This window comes from Eumetopias jubatus, unplaced genomic scaffold (genome assembly GCF_037043125.1).
Source record: "Eumetopias jubatus isolate StellerSeaLion01/CBP00866 unplaced genomic scaffold, mEumJub1_p1.0 scaffold_10, whole genome shotgun sequence".
Lineage (NCBI taxonomy): Eukaryota > Metazoa > Chordata > Mammalia > Carnivora > Otariidae > Eumetopias > Eumetopias jubatus.
The window spans coordinates 7,191,041-7,211,211 of record NW_028274816.1 but is presented as its reverse complement, the minus strand read 5'-3'; the positions used below and the strand labels follow the sequence as shown (position 1 = coordinate 7,211,211).

The 20,171-nt window shown below is 42.0% G+C and overlaps 1 protein-coding gene across 4 annotated transcripts in view; it reads left to right on the top strand.

The window, feature by feature from the left end:
- The first annotated feature begins 4,867 nt into the window (after positions 1-4,867).
- BRD7 (bromodomain containing 7) overlaps positions 4,868-20,171 on the top strand; it is a 41,484-nt gene continuing 26,180 nt past the window's right edge. The window contains exons 1-4 of one of the 4 annotated variants that reach the window (XM_028096356.2): positions 4,868-5,063; positions 5,533-5,741; positions 17,015-17,144; positions 17,477-17,534. In XM_028096356.2, coding sequence (XP_027952157.1) covers positions 5,015-5,063; positions 5,533-5,741; positions 17,015-17,144; positions 17,477-17,534 — 446 coding nt within the window. In that variant the 5' untranslated portion in view covers positions 4,868-5,014. The remainder of the gene's footprint in view (positions 5,064-5,532; positions 5,742-17,014; positions 17,145-17,476; positions 17,535-20,171) is intronic. The other 3 variants (XM_028096357.2, XM_028096358.2, XM_028096360.2) reach the window with 3 other exon arrangements.

Below are 20,171 nucleotides of genomic sequence, written 5' to 3'. Positions count from 1 at the left end.
CTCCCTCTCCCACTCCCCCTGCTTGTGTTCCCTCTTTCGCTGTGTCTCTCTCTGTCAAATAAGTAAATAAAATCTTTTTTTTTTAAGATTTTATTTATTTATTTGAGAGAGAGAGAATGAGAGAGAGAAAGCACGAGAGGGAAGAGGGTCAGAGGGAGAAGCAGACTCCCCGCTGAGCAGGGAGCCCGATGTGGGACTCGATCCCGGGACTCCAGGATCATGACCCGAGCCGAAGGCAGTCGCCCAACCAACTGAGCCACCCAGGCGCCCAAGTAAATAAAATCTTAAAAAAAAAAAAAGAATGTAGGGTTGGGAGGTAGGCAGACATGGATTCAGATCCCAGACAGGCAAGCTGTGTGAACCTGGAAAAGCCACTTGACTTCTTCAGGCCCCAGTTTCCTCCACCTGTGGGGCAGAGACAAGAGTGTTCCTCTCACCAGGCCAGGAAAAGGATAAAAGAGGATAGGTAGTGTGTGCAACACTCCACCCAAGTACCCTGCACAGGCAATGGTTCATTTGCTGTCACCTTTGTCCTTATTGAGATATGCAGCAGGCTCAGAAACTTCCCTGTTTGAGATAATACTTTATATGCTCTATCTATGGCTGTGTAACAAATTCCCCTAAAACGTAATGGTTTAAGTGAACACACATTTTATTATCTCACAGTCTCTGTGGGTTAGGAGTGTGACCACAGCTTACCTAGGCCTTCTGCTTCAGGGTCCCTTGAACGCTGCCGTCAAGGTGTGAGGCAAGGTTGAGGTCTCATCTGAACACTCCACTGAGGAAGAATTCACTTTGAAGCTCAGGTGGCTGTTGGCAGGGTCAATGGCTCAGGGGCTGCTGGACTGATGGCCTCAGTTCTTGCCGGTTGCTGGCAGGAGGCTGCCCTCAGTTTCTTGCATGTGAACCTCTCCAATATAGCACCCTGCTTTCTCGAAGCATGTGAGCCAAGAAGGCAATGCAATTGGCTAGCAAGACAGAAGTCACCGTCTTTTTTTTTAATTCTTTTTTTTATTTTTTTATTGTTATGTTAATCACCATACATCATTAGTTTTTGATGTAGTGTTCCATGATTCATTGTTTGTGCATAACACCCAGTGCAGAAGTCACCGTCTTAAGTAACTGAATCACAGAAGTGACATCTCGTCACCCTCGCCATATCCTATTGGCTAGAAACAAGTCTCCAGGTCCTTCCACACTCAGTTGGAGAGCACAAATACCAGGAGGCAGGAGTCTCCAGGGGTCACTTTAGAGTCTGCACTACACAGCGAAGTTCCGTTCAGCTAGCATTTTCTGGTGCGTTTTATGTACCAGGCTCTGTCCTGGAGCCGGGAATTTAAAAAGTGGATAAGTCAGGGTTTCTATCTCCCAGGAACTTCTGTGAGGTGTTTTCTGCTTCAGGCTCTTACTCATTTTTCACTGTTGTGAACGCTCTGGGACCTGTGTAGTATCTCCATTGAGGGGGGGAGGGCAACTACTCACTCCATAATGTGAATGAGTTAACTAGACCCTCTTCCTCCATCCCAGGCTGGTCAGAGAAAAGACACACCACACACACACACACGCACACACGCACGCGCACACACACACACACAGAGTGAGCTAGCTCTGGAGGGCATTTGCAGAGAGTAGTGGTCACTGTGCTGCTATGGGAATGAAGGGAATGAGACCAGCCCCTTCTCTGGGGAAGCACACCAGAGGATGGGAAGCAAAGCGGTAAACTCAGATCACAGCGGGGGCCGGACCCACAGGGGAGAGTTGACATCGCAGTCCCCCTTAAAGAAAAAGATTATAGCCAATGATTGAGAAGCTGAACCAAGCTTTGCCCTATACTTAGGGGGCGATGGTGGCTTGATCTCAAAGCAACTGGAGTTTTCTTCCCCAACACAACACCTCTTCCCCCACTCTGACTCCACCTCGTGGATGCCAGAGAGGCTTGTTACAGGGAGGCAACAACTTCTAGCCTTCATGAAAAAGCAGCTCCTTTTGTTCGAGAAACTTTATCTTCCCTGGCTAGCCACGAGGGTCTGATGGGGCCTGGCCGTCACAGACTCTAACTCCTCTTGGCCATGGGGGTGGACTTGGTACCCAAGCTGGATCAATCTCCCATTCACCGGTCCATAAAATATGTGACCCAACCCAAGCCAATCAGCCCTTCTCTGGCATTTCTTCCTGGGTGAAGCTGACAGAGAAGAGACTGTTGTTCCAGTTAATCAGGAAGCAGCTATGGTAACCATGTTTTCAGCCATATAGAGGGGAAAAAGAAAAAGATGGAGCCCAACGTACACAGAGACAAAACAAAGAAAGAGAGAGAGATACCAGCCAGCATCAGATCTCTGGTTCCCGTCTTCAAGCTTGACTTGAAAATCTTCTTATTTTGGGATGCCTGGGTGGCTCAATCTGTTAAGCAGTTGCTTTCAGCTCAGGTCATGATCTCAGGGTCCTGGGATCAAGTCCCGCATCGGGCTCCCTGCCCAGCGGGGAGCCTGCTTCTCCCTCTCCCTCTGCTTGCACTCTGTCAAATAAATACAATCTTAAAAAAAAAAAAGAAAGAAAATCTTCTCATTTAGAATCTTTTTATTTTTCTTGAAATAATTCTAATTGGGTTTCTGTCACACTCCAACCATAGGGTCCTGAACTACAAGTCTACAATTTTATGGTTGGAATTCAAGCTAAAGCTACAAATCTTCCCGGGAGATGTGATCCAGAGGTCCAAATTTTTACTAAAGTATAAATGACTAAGATCTTTTCTTGAGAGAAGGCTGTGATTATGGGCTTATTTGAAAATACACAGGGCTTTATAAGGTTAAAAGTAGAGACAGTCAAGACATCTTCACCATATTCACATGTAAAAAGGGCTTGTGATTCAAATTCAGAAAACCTGCATTTGAGTCCAGCCTCTACCACTAACTGGCAACTTACTTCACTTCTCTGGGCATCAATTTCTCCATCTGCAAAATGGGAGTAAGAATGTTTCTGTGCCTGGGTGTTATACGAAAACAATGAATCGTGGATCACTACATCAAAAACTAATGATGTATTGTATGGTGACTAATATAACATAATTAAATTTAAAAAAAAGAATGTTTCTGTTCTTCCTAGCTTAGGAAGTTGTCGTGGAAAATTATCAACATTATATTGTTTCCCTGTAGCCAACATCCCTGGATGTGTTATATTAAATACATCTTAATACTATATTTGGGTAAATGCCGATGAACAGGAATGTGAATAACATCTCTCCAGGGGCGCCTGGGTGGCTCAGTTGGTTAAGCGACTGCCTTCGGCTCAGGTCATGATCCTGGAGTCCCGGGATCGAGTCCTGCATCGGGCTCCCTGCTCAGCGGGGAGTCTGCTTCTCCCTCTGACCCTCTGACCCTCTCCCCTCTCGTGCTCTCTCTCTATCTCATTCTCTCTCTCAAATAAATAAATAAAATCTTTAAAAAAAAAATAACATCTCCCCAGTAGGGCTCAGCACCTGAGGATAAGAGTGAATGAGAAAAGCTTAAAATAGCATCAAGGAGTAGATGTCCATCTAAGAGCAATGGTGTTAGTCCGGACTCTCAGTTGGTACAGCTCTAATAGATACATTTTCATCATTTCTTTTCAAGTTAATTTCTAAATTGTATCTCTCTTTTCATTTTTTTTTAAAAATTAACATTGGGGCGCCTGGGTGTCTCAGTCAGTCAAGCATCTGACTCTTGATTTCAGCTCAGATCATGATCTCAGGGTGGAGATGGAGCCCCAATTTGGGCTCTGCACTGAGCATGGAGCATGGAGCCTGCTTAAGATTCTCCCTCTCCCTCTCCCCCTGTTCCTACTCTCTAAATAAATAAGTAAATAAACAGAAGCTTTTGAAAAAACTTAACATGCACATGAAAAAAAAATTTCAAACAATAGAGAGAAGCATAAAACTAAAACAATCCGCTTCAGCTCTACTGCAGCCTTTTCATCCAGATGTCAACGTTTATTTCCATATATGGATCTTACCAAATAACACTCGGTTTCATATTTTTTGATGTTGTTTTAGTTACAGTTTAGTTACAGTTTTACATGTCAGCACATAAGGGTTTTTTGTTTTATTTTGTTTTTAAGATTAGAATCCTTCTAATTACCAATGTGCTGGATTTGCTGGATCTGGCATCCAGTACAGGGTTCAATAAATAATGTCAAAGGGAAGACAGAAACAAGGGGGAAGGGGATAGAAACAAGGAGTCAGGGAAGGGGGAGGATGATAGAAAGAAAAAGGAGAGTGGTAGGAAGAGAGAGGGAAGGGAGAAAGAGAGGAGGGAGGAAGGCAGGGAGGGAGGGAGGAAAGAGAAAGGAACAGAGAGGAAGGGAGGGAGGGAGAGACGGAAAGACTGGCAGACAGAAACAGAGGAAGAGAGAGGGAGGGAGAGACAGACAGAAACAGAGAGACAGACAATGAGACAGAGACAGAGAGAGGAAGGGAAGGAGAGACAGAGACAGAGCGGGAGGGAAGGAGAGCCAGACAATTAGACCAACAGAGAGAGAGAAAAGGAAAGAAAGGAAGGAGGGAAGAAAGAGAGGGAAGGGAGGAAGAGAGTGGAGAAGAGGGAAAGAAAGAGAAAAAGGAGAGCAAGGAAGAGAGAGAGGAGAGAGAGAGGCAAGAGAGATTCTGAGCAGTGGACCCCGCCCCCGGCTCGGACTCCGCCCCCGGCCCAGACTCCGCCCCCGGCCCGCGGCCTGCAGCGCCACCTCCAGCCGCCAGGGGCCGCCACGGGCAGCCGGCCGCACCCTGCGCGCGCGGCGGGCCCTCTCTCCCGCCTCCGCGCCGGCCGCTCGCAGCCCCGCCGCTGCTCTCCGGCTACGGCCGGGTCTCGCGCGCCGTCTTCTCGGAGGGGCCTCGCGCCGCCCGGCGCACGCCGCCCCCCTGCCTCGCGGCGCGGGGTCTCGCGGGCCCCGCTCCCGCCCTCCGCTTGCCTGGCCCGGACCGGAAGCGGCGCCGCACGGCCTGGGCCTGGCGCGGGGGGCGGGCACTGGGGCCCGGTCGGATATGGGCAAGAAGCACAAGAAGCACAAGTCGGACAAACACCTCTACGAGGGTGAGGAGTGGGCTGCGGTGGGGGGCGGCGAGCCCGCGGCGGCCCTGGGCTGGGGTGGGGGTGGGGTGGGGAGGGAGGAGGGTCCTCACTCCTTCGAGACCACCCTCGAGCTCTCGAGGCGGGCCGGGGGCCGCAGCTCCCACGGGCAGGCCGGGACCCGCGAAGGGGGCGCGGCCCGCCGGAGGCCGCGCAGACCCCCCAGGCGGGGGCCGCATTCGAACCCCAGACCCCTCGCTCCCGGCGGGGCTCTTGCCGGGAGGTTTGACACGGCCCTCAGAGGCCCGCCGCGTTCGGGGCACCCTCGGGGCGAGTGTCCGTCGGTCAACAGGTGCTTCGCGGGGCGCCCACTGCGTGCCCAAAGCCGCCGCGGCCGTGGCGCCGCCTTCTCCCTCTGCCCTCGCTACCTCTGCATGGTGGACGCTGCCCGGCGCGTCCCGCCCGTAATCGAGGCTCTCTCCTTTTGTTTAAGAGTATGTAGAGAAGCCCTTGAAGCTGGTCCTCAAAGTGGGAGGGAACGAAGTCACCGAGCTCTCCACGGGCAGCTCGGGGCACGACTCAAGCCTCTTCGAAGACAAAAACGATCATGACAAACACAAGGACAGAAAGCGGAAAAAGCGAAAGAAAGGAGAGAAGCAGGTTCCAGGGGAAGAAAAGGGGAGAAAACGGAGACGAGTAAAGGTAAATGTCGTTGCGTGGCTTCAGCGTTGCTGGTGGCACCACTTTCAAGAGTTCCCGCCGCCCGCTGCCAGCCTAACTTTATTCTCTTTGTGTCTAGCGAGACGCTAAAACACCTGTAAAATCTGCTTTGTTTTGAGGAGGAGCAGGGAAACATGAATCATCTGTGAGTTTCAGCAGCTCTCGATTGTAAATACTCTTAGTTAAACTCAACAGCAAGTGAGTGAGCAGCTAAGTCCTGAATTTCAGGAACTGTCAGAGTACTTTCTCCACCCGGGAAAGGTAAAAGTCATGCTCAAAAAAGCCTCAGTGTTGGAGCTTTGTCAAAAATCGTCAGTTCAGAAGTGATAGGGATCTGTTGGGGTTCAAATTTTGTTCTGACGTAAATAAATACGGTAATGCCAGATATATAATGAGCAGCTTTGATCTTAAAGCTTGAGTCTGTTGAAGAGAAAATTCGATCAGAGACCTTTAAGGGATATGACACCAGTGACAAAAATAAGCAGTGTCTTAACCATTTGCAGTTAATAGGAAAAAGGGGGGAAAGTAGCTGCTGTCTTGGTTCACAGGCTGGTCAAAATAATAATAGTTAACTTTCATGGATGATCATATACATATCTGGAATTGTCCTAGACTTCTGCACTTCTCAGATTTAACCTGTCACTGAGTGACTTACTAAATCAGTTACTGGGTCTTGAAAATAGAGTTCCATAAGTTAGCTTTGTAATTTTTCTTACATTTATATATAACAGCAATGTTCTGTTCCATGGGATTAAACACGTCGTAAGTCACTAAATCTTAAGAGACTCTTTAGAATTTCTTAAATCTGTTATTTTTTGCCTGTTTTTAATTGCCTTTGGCTAGACTGTGACAATACATAGAACTACTTAATGTTTTCTTTTCCTAAGTTATAAAAGCCTCTGTATAGGCTAAACCACAAAACCGAGATCTGCAAACACTGGTAACTGTGAATTTAGGGCTGGCATTTTGTAGACCCTGCAGAGGCAATATAAGTCTTTATATTTGTGAAACAATGAATAGTTTATTAAATTTTTGAATTAAGCGATATAAATTTAAAAAAAAAGCCTCTGTATGCATACGATTTAAGAAATTCAAGCAATACAGAAGTGAACAAAAGGAGAGCAATAAATTTTCCTCACCCTAGTCCCTCACACAGTCTCTCTGTCTAGAGGTAACCAGTTGTTGTTTTTTTTTTTTTAATTATTTTTTGTTATTTGTAAAGTAGTTTAATGAACATAGTTTTTAAAAGTCAAGAGTACTTCAAGGCTTTTATCACAAAAGCAGTCTCCTGCCCCAGCCTAGAGTTTTACTTCCCAAACTTTTTAGTTTTTTCTTTGGATATTTGTCTCCTTTTTTAAATGTAGGTTTATGTTGGTATTTCCTGATTTATCAGTTTACATCTTTTACTGGTCTGTTAAAGAAGATGAGAATTTAAATTAGTGTTCTAATACTGCTTCCTGCCCCCCATTTCCCTTCATCCGTTCTCCCAGTATAGATATATCATAGTTGTTGGTTAAATCAGTATTCACTATTCAATTACTGTTCACTGGTGATATGTATAATAAGTACAGATTTGGTCTTGATCCCTTGTTATTTGCTTTCATTGGTTTCATTATCATGTACCAGTTCTTCCCAAACTCTGACAGATATATAAAACCCATCTGATTTCTGTTTTTCACATGGCCAAACAGTTCCCCTTGTCTTGAGACATCCATCTTGTAGCCTTCCGTGTCCTCCTGCTCTAGTCTGTATTAGTTGTTCTCTAGGCCTTCTGGGACTTTCCTTTGCCTCTTTCCTGGATCCTGTGTCTTATTGATTTACTCTCTTTTTCTGGTGGAATCTTAACTCTAGGAACTTTCTAAGAAAGCATTCATAGGAGATAGTTTTCGTAAGTCCTTATGTGATTGAACATCTTTATTCTACCCTCATACCCACTCCTGTAGATTGATGGTTTCACTCAGTGTGGAATTCCGGATTGAAAATTACTGTCTCCTAGAATTTTGAAAGCATCTTCTCTCATTGTCCTTGTTTTAATAGCACCCTGTTCTTGTTTTTCTCTGAGGATATTAATTGGTGGGCTTTTTGCTTTTTTTTTTTCCCCCGTTTTCTTTTGCTCCCTGCTTTGTCTCTCTGTCCCCTCGAGTTCTTCCGTTTATTTTCTTGGTCTCCTCTTTTTACGTTAACAGCATCCCTTAGTTATCTGTTGAGCCTTTCTCGTCTGAATTTCAATGTGCAGCACAAAAGCCCGATGAAATACTGTGTCTAGACAGTTTGTCAGCTGTAGAGTCACTAAACAGAGACCTGATCATTTTGGTGGAACCCCCAAATGTCTGTTCTCCAGAGAAAAATCCCTCCTGGAACAAGGATTTTACCTGACTGCTGGTATTTCAGGGGCCAATAGGGGTAGGAGACTGAAGGTCCTCCCACCCACTGCTCTGCTTTCAGTCCAGCATCTCTCTCCACTCCTGACTGGTATCCAGTCTGGAGACTCTCTGGTTCCTGGTGGCTCCAGGTTTGAGCTTTTCCAGGTTTCTGGGGTGTGAACTCTTCTCGTCGGTGTCCGCTTCTGGATGGAGGCGGTAGCTTGCTGTCTGTGATCTGCACGCTCCTCCACTTGCCTCTCATCTCCCAGGTGTGTGGGCGGCTTTCATCCCTGTCGTCTCTTCTGTACTTTGTTCATCTCATTTAACTGGGAGTTGAGGTCACCGCTTTTAACCACTTCTGATTTTAGTCCTGGCACCATAATGCCAGCTGATATGCTTGTGCTATTCATTTCTTTTATCACTTACCTCATTCTTTTTATTAACTACATAGTATTTGGTTATATTGATGTACCATATTTTATTTTATACAATATTACGTCTAAATGTTACAAATAAAGCTGCAGCGAGTCTCATGGAGACAAATCTCTGTATACTTTTATAAGGATATCTTCAAGATGAGTTCCTGGAATTCTCCCCCTCCATTCCAGCCACTCTGCTCTTTCTTGACTGTGGCTCTAAGTGTCATTAGACTTCATTATATTTTAATTCCATTGTAAATTAAGATGCTTTTGCATTCATAGTCTTACTTGGACAGAACACCCTGCAAATAGGACAGGTAGGTTAGTTTCCATTTTACCTTTCATAAAATGGAAACTCAGAGAAGTGAAGGGAATTTGTGCAAGGTCCTATTTCCCCAGGACTCAGGACCAGGGACCAGGGGACATTCTCTGGGGTGTCATTGGTTCTGTAGAGGCTGTTTGGGTTATCCCTTTTTTGCAGGCCAGACTGGGGATGGGGAGAGGGCGTTCTTTTGCTAGTGTTGTCTAGGTAGGGAGGCTTCAGAAGGACACCCCACTGTGAGCTATGTTCTGGATTTCCAGGGAGTTTTAGGAACAGCAGTTGCCTCTGGTCTCTTGGGGAGAATCAGCTGTGTGACATCCTTGGGCCTGGGAGTGGCTGGGGGTTGTGTGGTTCAAAGGGACGGGTCATGCTCTGTCAGTTCCATGTGGCAGGAAGGAAGAAGGATGCAGGGAAAAGATAAAGCATGCCCTTTCCCTTTTAAAGCGTTTTTCTGAAAGGCGTTTGTAACTTCTGCTTATATTTCATTACCCAGAACTTACTTAACCACATGGCCACCCTAGCTGCTAGGGAGGCTGGGAAATGTCTTTTAGTTGGGGAAGGGGGTGGAGGCCTCATACCCTAATAAAAATCAAGGATCTGTTACTTGCGGAAGATAAAGTTTTAGGGAAGCACACACACATGTAACATAAGACCCTATAATTTTTCAAAAGTGTTTGAGTTAAGTGATATTCTTCTCTTGAGTACGGAAGGCCTGGGTATATTAGTTTAAAATGTCCAAATAGATACATTAGTATCTGTTTGTATTTCTCTATGCAGAGTGGTGGCATTTAATACCAACCAGGGCATTACGAGTCCTATATATATCCCTTTGTTTTAATCAGGCCATAATTTAGACACCATCCCTATGAAAGTGTGTTGGCTTTTTTTTTTCCCTCTGAGCATTCGAATGCTGAGTGATTGGCAAAGAATTTGTGTGCTGGCATAATTCTTATTATGTATCACACTATCCTTTCCTAAAGATCCAGCTCTACATTTTCAAGTTATTTCCACATCACATAACAAAATAGCAGCTGATGAAAAATGCTCACATCATTTGGTCTAATAATATAGGCACAAGAGGACAGTGAAATAAAACTGAGGGGCAATAAGTAAAATTCTGTGTTGGCCATTACATTGATAACGTGGTGATTTATAAAAACTACAGAAGTGTTTACAAAATCATTTTAAGTGAAATAACCACACACGCACGCACACACACAAACACACACACGATTACTAAAAAAACTATAAACACTTTACAGAGAACACGTACATATTATATGCTCGGTTCTGCACTTACTGCTTTATGTATGTTATCTCCCCTTACTCTTTTTTTTTTATTAAGATTTTATTTATGTATTTGACAGAGAGAGACACAGCAAGGGAGGGAACACAGCAGGGGGAGTGGGAGAGGGAGAAGCAGGCTTCCCGCAGAGCAGGGAGCCCGATGCGGGACTCGATCCCAGGACCCCGAGATCATGACCTGAGCGGAAGGCAGACGCTTAATGACTGAGCCACCCAGGCGCCCCTCTCCCCTTTTTACCATAATCCTATGAAGCCGGTATTACTATCTCTCTTTTTTTTAATTGCGGTAAGATACATGTAGCATACACTTTACCATCTTAACTATTTTTAAGCGTCCAGTTCAGTAGTGTTGAGTATACTTACATTGTTGTACAATTTCCAGAACTTTTTCATGCCCATTAAACAACTCCCCATATCCCCCACCCTCCAGCTTCTGGTAACCACCATTCTGCTTTCTATCTCTATGAGTTTGACTATTCTAGGTGTCTCATAGAAGTGGAATCACACAGTAGTTCTCTTTTTGTGACTGGCTTGTTTTACTTAGTATACTCTCCTGGAGGTTCATCCATGTTGTGGCAGGTGTTAGAATTTCCCTCCTTTTTAAAGCTGAATAATATTGTGTTGTATTGTGTGGTATGAATATACCACATATTGTTTATCCATTCATCCATCAGTAGACATTTGGTTTGCTTCTACCTCTGGGCTATTATAAATAATGCTGCTGTTAGCATGAGTATAGAAGTATCTCTTCAGGAACCTGCTTTCAGTTCTTTTGGGTATATATCCAAAAGTAGAAGTGCCAGATCATACTATCTTCTCTTTTACAGATGAGAAAACTAAGGCTCAGAGAGGTTAGTAACTTGACTCAAAGTCACACAGTCAGTGCCAGGACAAAAACTCCAATCCTACCCTCAAGAGGTCATTAACATAAAAGAGTTGTTAGAGTGGACATTGCCCTCCACCCCCTTCGCAGTACGTGGGAGGTTAAAATCAGTGCCCTAACAGGCAAAGAGTTCTAGCTCGGAGGCTCTGGAGAGGCCCTGGGGCTGGGTGAGGGGGATCACAGAAGACTTTGCTCAGGAGGCTGCATTTGAGCCGGTCTTTAGAAGTCAGAACATAGTGATGTTATACTGCATGGTTCAAGCAACATGGGATCAACTGTATACGCTGAGCTATATTTGTAACATAGGTTCTTTTCATCTTGTATGATTAAATGTAAAGGATCCTGTGTCTACAGCCATGCGTATTGTACTTTATTGGCTACTGCAGGGATTTTCAAAGGTAATCTGACGACCCAGTTTTCACCTGCGTACTGATTTAGACGCTGATGCCTGAAGAGAACACCACAGTGCCGCAGAGAGATTCGGAGGTTAGGCCGCTGCACAGCAGCAGAGGACTGAGAACGGGAGCGTGAAGCTGGGCAAGTTGAGGGTGTGTATAGGGGACAGAAAGGAGTTTTCTTTTTAAGCACAGAATAAAGGAAGGGGGGTGGTAAAGGATGAGACCTGAACGGCAGGTGAGATGTCAGAGGAAGAAGTTTGAACTTAAATATGTTGACCCTAAGCAGTCAGAGACTTTCTGAGTGGAAGAATGATAAAAGTTGAGCCTTAGTAATGTTAATCTGTTAGCAGCATCTAGCAGCTCTTGAAGAGCAGAGGCTGGGTGTAAGGAGAACTACCTAGAAGGTTTTCTAACGAAAGAGCTCAGATGAGAGCTCTAAATTCCTTTATTGAAACTCAGACCTGTACTCCTGAGAAACATAATCCTAACCCAAATTCTGTCTTACCAGCCTTGCAAGTCAGCTTCAGGTTTAGATGCTCAAAGAAGTTAGACTAGTTCCTTTGCTAGAGATCTTATCAGAAAAAATGAGAGACTTTTTAAAAATTTTAAATCATAAGCATTAATAACATAGGATGTTATTTATAAAGCTGAGGTTAAAACTTTTAATGAAAATTTTAAGCTATTATTCACATAGAATAAATTCCAATAAGCACCTATTTTATTAAAGCACTAAACTAGATTCCAAGGGGGATACATACTCAAAACTAACATTTGAGTGTTTATTGTGTGCCAGTACGTTTACTGTCTTCTTACAAATAGCTCTATGGGGTAGGTACTGTTAGTATCTCATTGTATTGCTGAGCTAACTGAGGCATAGAGGATGAGTTGCTCATAACTAGAGAGAAGAAATGAATGACTGTAATTAAGCAGAATGAAAATTCTGTCAAAACAATTCATTGATTTGTTTGGTGTGACATCTGCCACACCCAGGATCTCATGGCAGAAAATCCTCCCACCCTGGTTTCCTCCTGAGGCCATCCTGGGACCCTACCCATGAGGAACTCCAGTGAAAGAGGCAGATGTGCTTATAATACAGTGCAATGAGTGTTATAATCATATATGAACAGAGATTTGCTTCGAAAGTGTCATTCACAAATTAATAACTTGCCATTGAGCTGTGAAAAAATTAGAGTCTGAAATTAAGTCCAGTGTGTTTGTAGTTAACAGAAATAGCCATGGTTTGTCTCTGCTGCCTGGACCTTCATGCACAGAGGATACTTCCTCTGTCTGGAATGCTCTTTCCACCCCCCCTACCCCCCCCCCCCACCAAGCCTGGCTAAATTCTATCCTTCAGATCTCAGCTCAGATGTTATTTCCTTAAAGAAGTCTTCCCACACTTGTCCAGTCTAAATTAGATTCACCCAACAGTTATTCTCCCTGTGAAATCTGTTTGGGTTTTTTTTAGTGAGTTGTTTAATGTGTGTCTCCCTTGTTACACTCTCAGCTGCCTAAGGGCAGGGCTGTTATCCACCAGTGTGTATCCACACAGTAGAACTTCATTTATTTGTTGAATACGTGAATGAATAAGTGGACACTGTGAGTAAGTACTTCACTGAAATTTCACATACACGATCTTATTTCGTCCTCAAAACAATCTTCTGAGGTACTATTGTGTATTTTTTTTTTTTTAAGATTTTATTTATTTGAGAGAGAGAGAGCACAAGCCAGGGAGAGGCAGAGGGAGAAGCAGACTTCCCGCCGAGCAGAGCCTGAAGCGAGGCTTGGCTCGATCCTAGGACCCTGAGATCATAACCTGAGCCAGAGGCAGACCACTTAACTGAGCCACCCACGCACCTCTATTGTGTATTCTAAAGAAGAAAATTAGTCCCCCCGAAATTATATAGTTTATCTATAATCTGATAGCTAATAAGTGGCAAAGCCAGAATCTGAGCCCATTTATAAACTGTAACTATAAACCCTTCTTCCTTGACTACCTGAGGTTAAATGGCTCTAGTATTTTTGTTTCCTTCTCTGTATGTAATTGGCAAAATATACTAACTATTGAGCATAACTGTGTTAACTTTTGGTTTTATGTATCTGTGTGACCTTTAGTAAGGGACATTCACAGTAAGATTCTATACTATATTCTGAATCATGAAGAAAATAAGGTTGAAATCAGAATTTTAAGTGGAAAAGGAACTGTAGAGATCAAAACCTCTTGTTTTGTAGGTGAAACTGAGTGAATAAGTGGGGTAACTTGTTCAAGGTGACATTCTGGTAAACTAGACTCCAGGTCTCCTAATTCCTAATCTAGCAGTAACACATTACAGTATCTCCAGTTTAGGGTAGTTTCCAAGTATAGGTTTTTTATATTCTCTTTCTCTTTTGGACCCTAGCCCAGAAGGCTACATTATACTCTTGTCATACTGAAAATAAGGTGTTTACCGTAGACCAGGCTGACAAGATAAAAGTTTACCAGGGTAGTACCTTCCTTTGGTAATTTTGCAACTTTTTTATTACTTGACCTCATTTCACCATCTCATTGACTTTCTAAGATAAATAAAATCAGCAGTTAAATCTCTATCTTGTGGATGACGAAGAGGCCTGATGATAAATGAGTTGCCTAAGAAGGTCACAGAGTGTGTTAAGGATGAAGCTGGGGCTAGAACTTGAGCCCATAGACCATCAGTAAACCATGGCCAGTGCCACCTGGTTTTATAAATAAACTTTTATTGGAACACAGCCACACCTTTCATTTATGTATTGTCTATGGCTGCTTTCATGCCACAACAGCAAAGGTTAGTAGTTGTGACAGACCTTGTGGACCACAAAACTAAATTATATACTATCTGACCATTTACCAGAAAAGTTTGCCAACCCCTGCTCTAGATGCCTGGCACTATGGCCCTAGTTCTTTCCACCTAGAAGAGTGCTTATTGCCTTCCAAGCTGTCCTCACTCCACAATTTACATTTAATAGGAAGGAATCTGTGTCTCTAGGGGGTCTTTTTCCATTGAACAGATGGAAACCTGCCAGCCTACAAAAAATTCATGCCAGGTTTTCTGGGCAAAAGATACAAAACTTTCCAAAGTCAAAATTTGCTGCTCCAGAATCTGTCACGAAGCCATAAAAAACAGACACCAATCAACTTGATGGTAACTGAGATCAAGTGCACGATGAGTACGGTTTATAGCATTTTTCTCTGGAGCTTTTAAGCCGGTCACATATTCTGTATTAGATGCTTTGGACCCTTAGAAGGGAAGCTCTGTATCGGTGATACTCAAAGTGTGATTCCTGTAACAGCAACACCCTTATGGCCTGGAAACTTGTTGGTAATACTCATAGGCTCGACCTTAGGCGTAAGATGGGTAATTCTGGAGACAGGGCCAAGATATTAATGTTTCAGCAAACTCTTCAGGTAATTCTGATGCGCACTGAAGCTTGAAAACTATAATGGGAACTCGGAATTTACACTTCTAGCAATTTCCCACCTGATGGTGCTAGTCCAGGAGCACACTTTGAGAACCACTGCTCTAGATACTAGGATAATAAATGAGGATGTAAGCCAAGAAAATAGTTTTGGAGTTGATAAGATCCTGTTGAGAATCTTGATTCTCAAAGGCATAAAATAGACATTTTTGGACAATTTTATTACAAATTTAATTTAAAATAAAAGAAAACAGTGATAAAACTACCACCTGGATACCAACCACCCAGTTTTAGCAGATCTCAACATTGTACCTTTCGCTTGATTTTTTGGTTTTGGGTTTTTTTAATTTTTGTTGTTGTTTAAGAAATTAGAGTATAGATCAAGATGAAGCCTTTTGTGTGTTCTTCCAGAATCCCATTCCTCTCTCTCTTGCCCTAGAGTGAACCATTATCATGAGTTTCATGTGCGTCACTTGCATACTTGTTTTTGTAATTTTACTACTTCTACATAGATCTGTGAAGAATATACACTTACAGATTTTCAAACTACAAAACTGGTAACACTCATTCTCAACTTTTGTCTCTAGAAATTATGTTTCTAAACATACATATATCACACTTTGATATAGTGTAACTTTAGCTTATTCTACCTGCTGTGTAAATATGCATAATTTATTAATCCATTTTCTTTTTGGTAGACATTAGATTGTTCATAATAATTTACTATTTCAGAGTATGGCAATAAATATTCTTACACCTGTCTTTCATGTATACTGTGTGAAAGAAAGTTTCTGTAGGGTGTATGCCCAGGAGTAGAAGAGCTGAGAAGTAGGGTAAAGGCATCGTCAGCCTTACTAGATATTGTTAATTGTTCTCCTAGTGGTTATACCTATTTATTCACCCATCCATAAGGTATGAGAGCCCAATTTCTCTACATTTTCATCAGAATTTGACATTTTCAGACATTTTAATTTCTGCCAATCAGAGAGATATGAAATGCCTTCTAGTTTTTAAATTTATAATATCCAGAGTTCTCAGGAGCTTGAGCTAATTTTCATGTTTTTTGACATTTCAGGTTTCTTCTGGGAACTACCTGTGATATCCTTTACCCACTTTCCTTTTTACCAGAATTTTACCTGAATAAATGCTCTTTATGTAACTTTTGCTAATACTTTATATGAGTTTTTTGTGTTTCAAGTACTTTATCTCAGTCCGTAGCTAGTCTTTTGGCTTTGCTTATGGGTAAGAAAGTCTTTCTCTACTCTTGGTTCATAAAGATTCTTTATATTTATCTGAAGTTTTAAAGCTTTGCTTTGTACATTTAAGTCTTTAATCTATCTGGAATTTCCTTTTGTGTATGATACGACGTAGAGATCTAATTTTATTTTCTTTTTCATGTAGATAACCAGTTATCCCAGCACTGCCCTTTTGTCATTGATTTATAATGCCACCCCTGATATAACAAGACTTTTCTATGTGCACAAGTCTGTTTCTGGACTCTATATGTTGGTCTGTTTGTCCCTGTGTCAGATCCACATTTTCTTAATTATTATCACTTTATACAAATACTATCTTGACAAGACACATCTTACTGTGATTTTTTTCAAAACTGTGGATTATTCTTGATGATTCATTCTTCAAGATAAATTATGATTGGCTTGTCAGATTTCATGAAAGATTCTGTCTTATAATTTTCACTGAAATTACATTTTACTTATGGATTACTTGGGAGAGAATTGACTGTTTTTCAGTTCATGAACATGGTATATCTCCTTCCTTTATTCAGGTCTTCCACAATGACCTTTCAGTAATGTTTCAAGTTTTTCCCAAAGGGTATTGGGATCTTTTATTAGATTTATTCCTAGGTATGCTATTTTGCTTTTGTGAATAGTATTATTTTTCTATTTGGTTATTTCTGGGATACAGAAGCAATACTCCCTCACCCCTTTATGAACTGTTGTTCACTCCTTTTCCAGTAGATGGCAGTAAAATACATTAAGATTTCATTATTTAGAATCTTCAGAGTGATGTCTTGGTTTTTTGTTTTGGGGGTTTTTTCCAGTGAAATGAGTATTATTTGTTTTAAAGGTATTAATTCTGAAGTATTTCTAAATTATTTCCCTTTGTTCCATTTAGGAGGATAAAAAGAAGCGAGATCGGGACCGTGTGGAGAATGAGGCAGAAAAAGACCTCCAGTGCCCGACCCCTGTAAGATTAGACTTGCCTCCTGAGAAGCCTCTCACAAGCTCTTTAGCCAAACAAGAAGGTTGGAATAACTCTGAATTAACGTCCCTGAGTGAGGAGGCTGAAATTATTTTAAGGATTATAGCCAGGGAAAGTGGGTTTTTAGTTTTTAAGTTAAATTTTAAAAGCTGTTTAATTTTTTTTAAGTTTTCTTTTTTCTGTTACTGCATAAGAGCTTGAAAGTAGCTTCAGTTTTGAATTGATATTTTCATACTTCAGTATATTTATAAGAGAAATGGAATTTTTGTATGATATTTAATGATGGGTATGAAGTAACTCAGAAAGAAAATAAGCTAAACAGTACTCTCTAGAATCTTCCTTTTGAGAACACTTTCCCTTTCTCCTTTGCTTTAGAAGTAGAACAGACACCTCTTCAAGAAGCTTTGAATCAACTGATGAGACAATTACAGAGGTAAATGTTTTTTCCAACATTTTTATAACTTGGAAATTAAAACGGGAAATATAGGATCCAAACCACTTCTCTATTTTTGATTATTTAAAGCCACATTTTGTGGCCTAAATCCAAATGTACTTGATTTTAAAGTGGATGATAAATATTTTGCCTGGCAGTAGAAAGTACTTTAAGAAGCTGACTTTTAAATGTTCTCCTTTGGTTTGTTTTAACTGGCAACTTGAAGAGTGTTACATAATACTCTTAATGGCAAATTTCTCTTTAAAGTAACTTCTGATGTTAAAGCTTTAAACCAGAAATAAACAATACAGATATTTTCACTTTGCTAATAGATGAAAATACTTCTATATATATTTGTTCAGTGCTTATTGTGCTGTGAATATTCAGTAATTGTTAAGTCTGGGAGAAGAAGTAAAGTGGATTTGTGACCCTTTCTTACATGCAAAAATTTGTTCTAGAATTACAGTATCTAGATTAAACCAATGTTAAGTTCATAAAGGGGAAAAGAGTAACTCCATCTTTATTAAAATACATATTTTTGATACCTGTCTCTACTCAGAATTTGAATTTTCAGCTCAGAGACATTATTTGCAGAGGATTCATGGGTGGAGGGCATGCATTCTCATGGTGAACTTTCTTCTCACTGTGTTGTCCTTCTGTGTCAACCCCAGAACACATTACAAATCATTTTGTAAGTTAAAGCCTCTTGTGCTCTCTGTATTCAGCACCTGTCCAGCTTTGCAGTTAAGATGAGAAGTTAGTGGCCTCCCACCCTTTTTGGTGTTACAGGATAATTGGGAAAATTACATCTCAAGTCTTTGCCCTTGAATAAGTCATTCATTACATGTCCCCAAATATGAACAGGTAAGTAGTAGGTATTCTGACTCTATTAGAATGTATGATTATAAAGTGTTTTGGCTGCCTTTGAAGTTTTATTTTTTGTAACATAAGATCAGGATATAGCTTAATGATGTCAACTTAAAAGAAATCACTTAACAAGGTCTCTCTTAGGGGCGCCTGGGTGGTTCAGTCGGTTAAGCATCTGCCTTCAGCTCAGGTCATGATCTCAGAGTCCTGGGATCGAGCCCTACATCAGGCTCTCCGCTCAGCAGGGAGTCTGCTGCTCCCTCTCCCTCTGCTCGTGCCATCTCTCTCTCTGTCTCTCTCTCTCAAATAAATAAAATCTTAAAAAAAAAAGATCCTTTAGTCCAAGGATATTGACATTTCTCAGAATGTTTTGGGAATTGGAACCCAGAGCCACATTTTTTGAATGGTCTTTAGTGATTCATCATCCTTGAGGCTCACCCCAAATGCTGATGAACGGTATAGTTGATTAGGGTTCTGTTAAAATGACTGATTCTTGGGGGGGGGGTGTAGATAATTTGCTCTGAGGAGGTCCTCCAGAGATGATCAGTGTTGTTATTCATAGTAACTACTATGGACACACTGGGTATTTTTGCTTATTTTTTTTCTAGTCTCACCACCTAGGCATCCTGTAAGGAAGAACAAATAGCTGAGTTTAGATTCCAGCTCTTCTATCAGATTTATGACCTAGAACAAAAGATTTGACCTCTGAGCCCCAGTTCCCTCATCTCTCTAAGTGAGGCTGCCACCACCTTGATGGCTTTTATAAGAATTAGGTTTAAATTCATCAGGCACCTACCATAGGGCCTGCATGTGGTAAATACATTTTAAAAGTTGCTTCTACTAATATGTTTTAAACCATTTTTATTATTACGATTATTTGGAGTAAGAAAACTTTGGTTTGCCAAATTTCCACAGGAAAAAATCAGTCTAATGACTTAATCATATGCGATATTTTTCAACCCTTTCAGTACTAGAATTACCAATGCCAAATCCTGCAGTACCAGTACTCAACCCTACAAGTACCGGTGCCTGGACAAACCCTCCTTCCCAGGAGATTCTGATGTAGTGAATCTAGGGTGAGCCGCCTCCTCCCCACCGCCCACAACTGGAATTTTTTTTTAAAGCTCCTCTCTTGATTCTCATGCACAGCCAGAATTGAGGGCCTACAATAGAAAGCACTGGTTCTTAAGTTTGGCGGTAGTATGAGGACCTTTTTAATGTCAGTTTTTTTAGTACTCCCCTATACACACTAAAGTCAGGTCCACTGATTAAGAAAATATAGATATGTGAATTCTGTGGCCCACCAAGAATCCAAGCTTACAGTTATAAATCAGTATGGAAGATTGCAGATGTGCATTTATGGTTATTCTTTCTGTCTTTTCCCCTATGGTTGATAAAAATACTTAGTGTTTATCTCCCAAAGGCCAAGACATTGGTCAGTTAGTCTTAGATCTTTTATTTTGTTTCATTTTTCCCTGTGTAGGAGGTGCTACCGATTAATTAGGTTGCATATTTTAAAAGATTCTCTGTCTTAAGGGTACGACTAGTATTAAAACATCTTAACCTTGTTATTATGAGTCTTTAAAATCATTCCTTCAGGGCGCCTGGGTGCCTCAGTCATTAAGTATCTGCCTTCAGCTCAGGTCATGATCCCAGGGTCCTGGGATCGAGGCCCGCATTGGGCTCCCTGCTCAGCAGGAAGCCTGCTTCTCCCTCTCCCCCTGCTTGTGTTCTCTCTCTCACTGTGTCTCTCTCTGTCAAATAAATCTT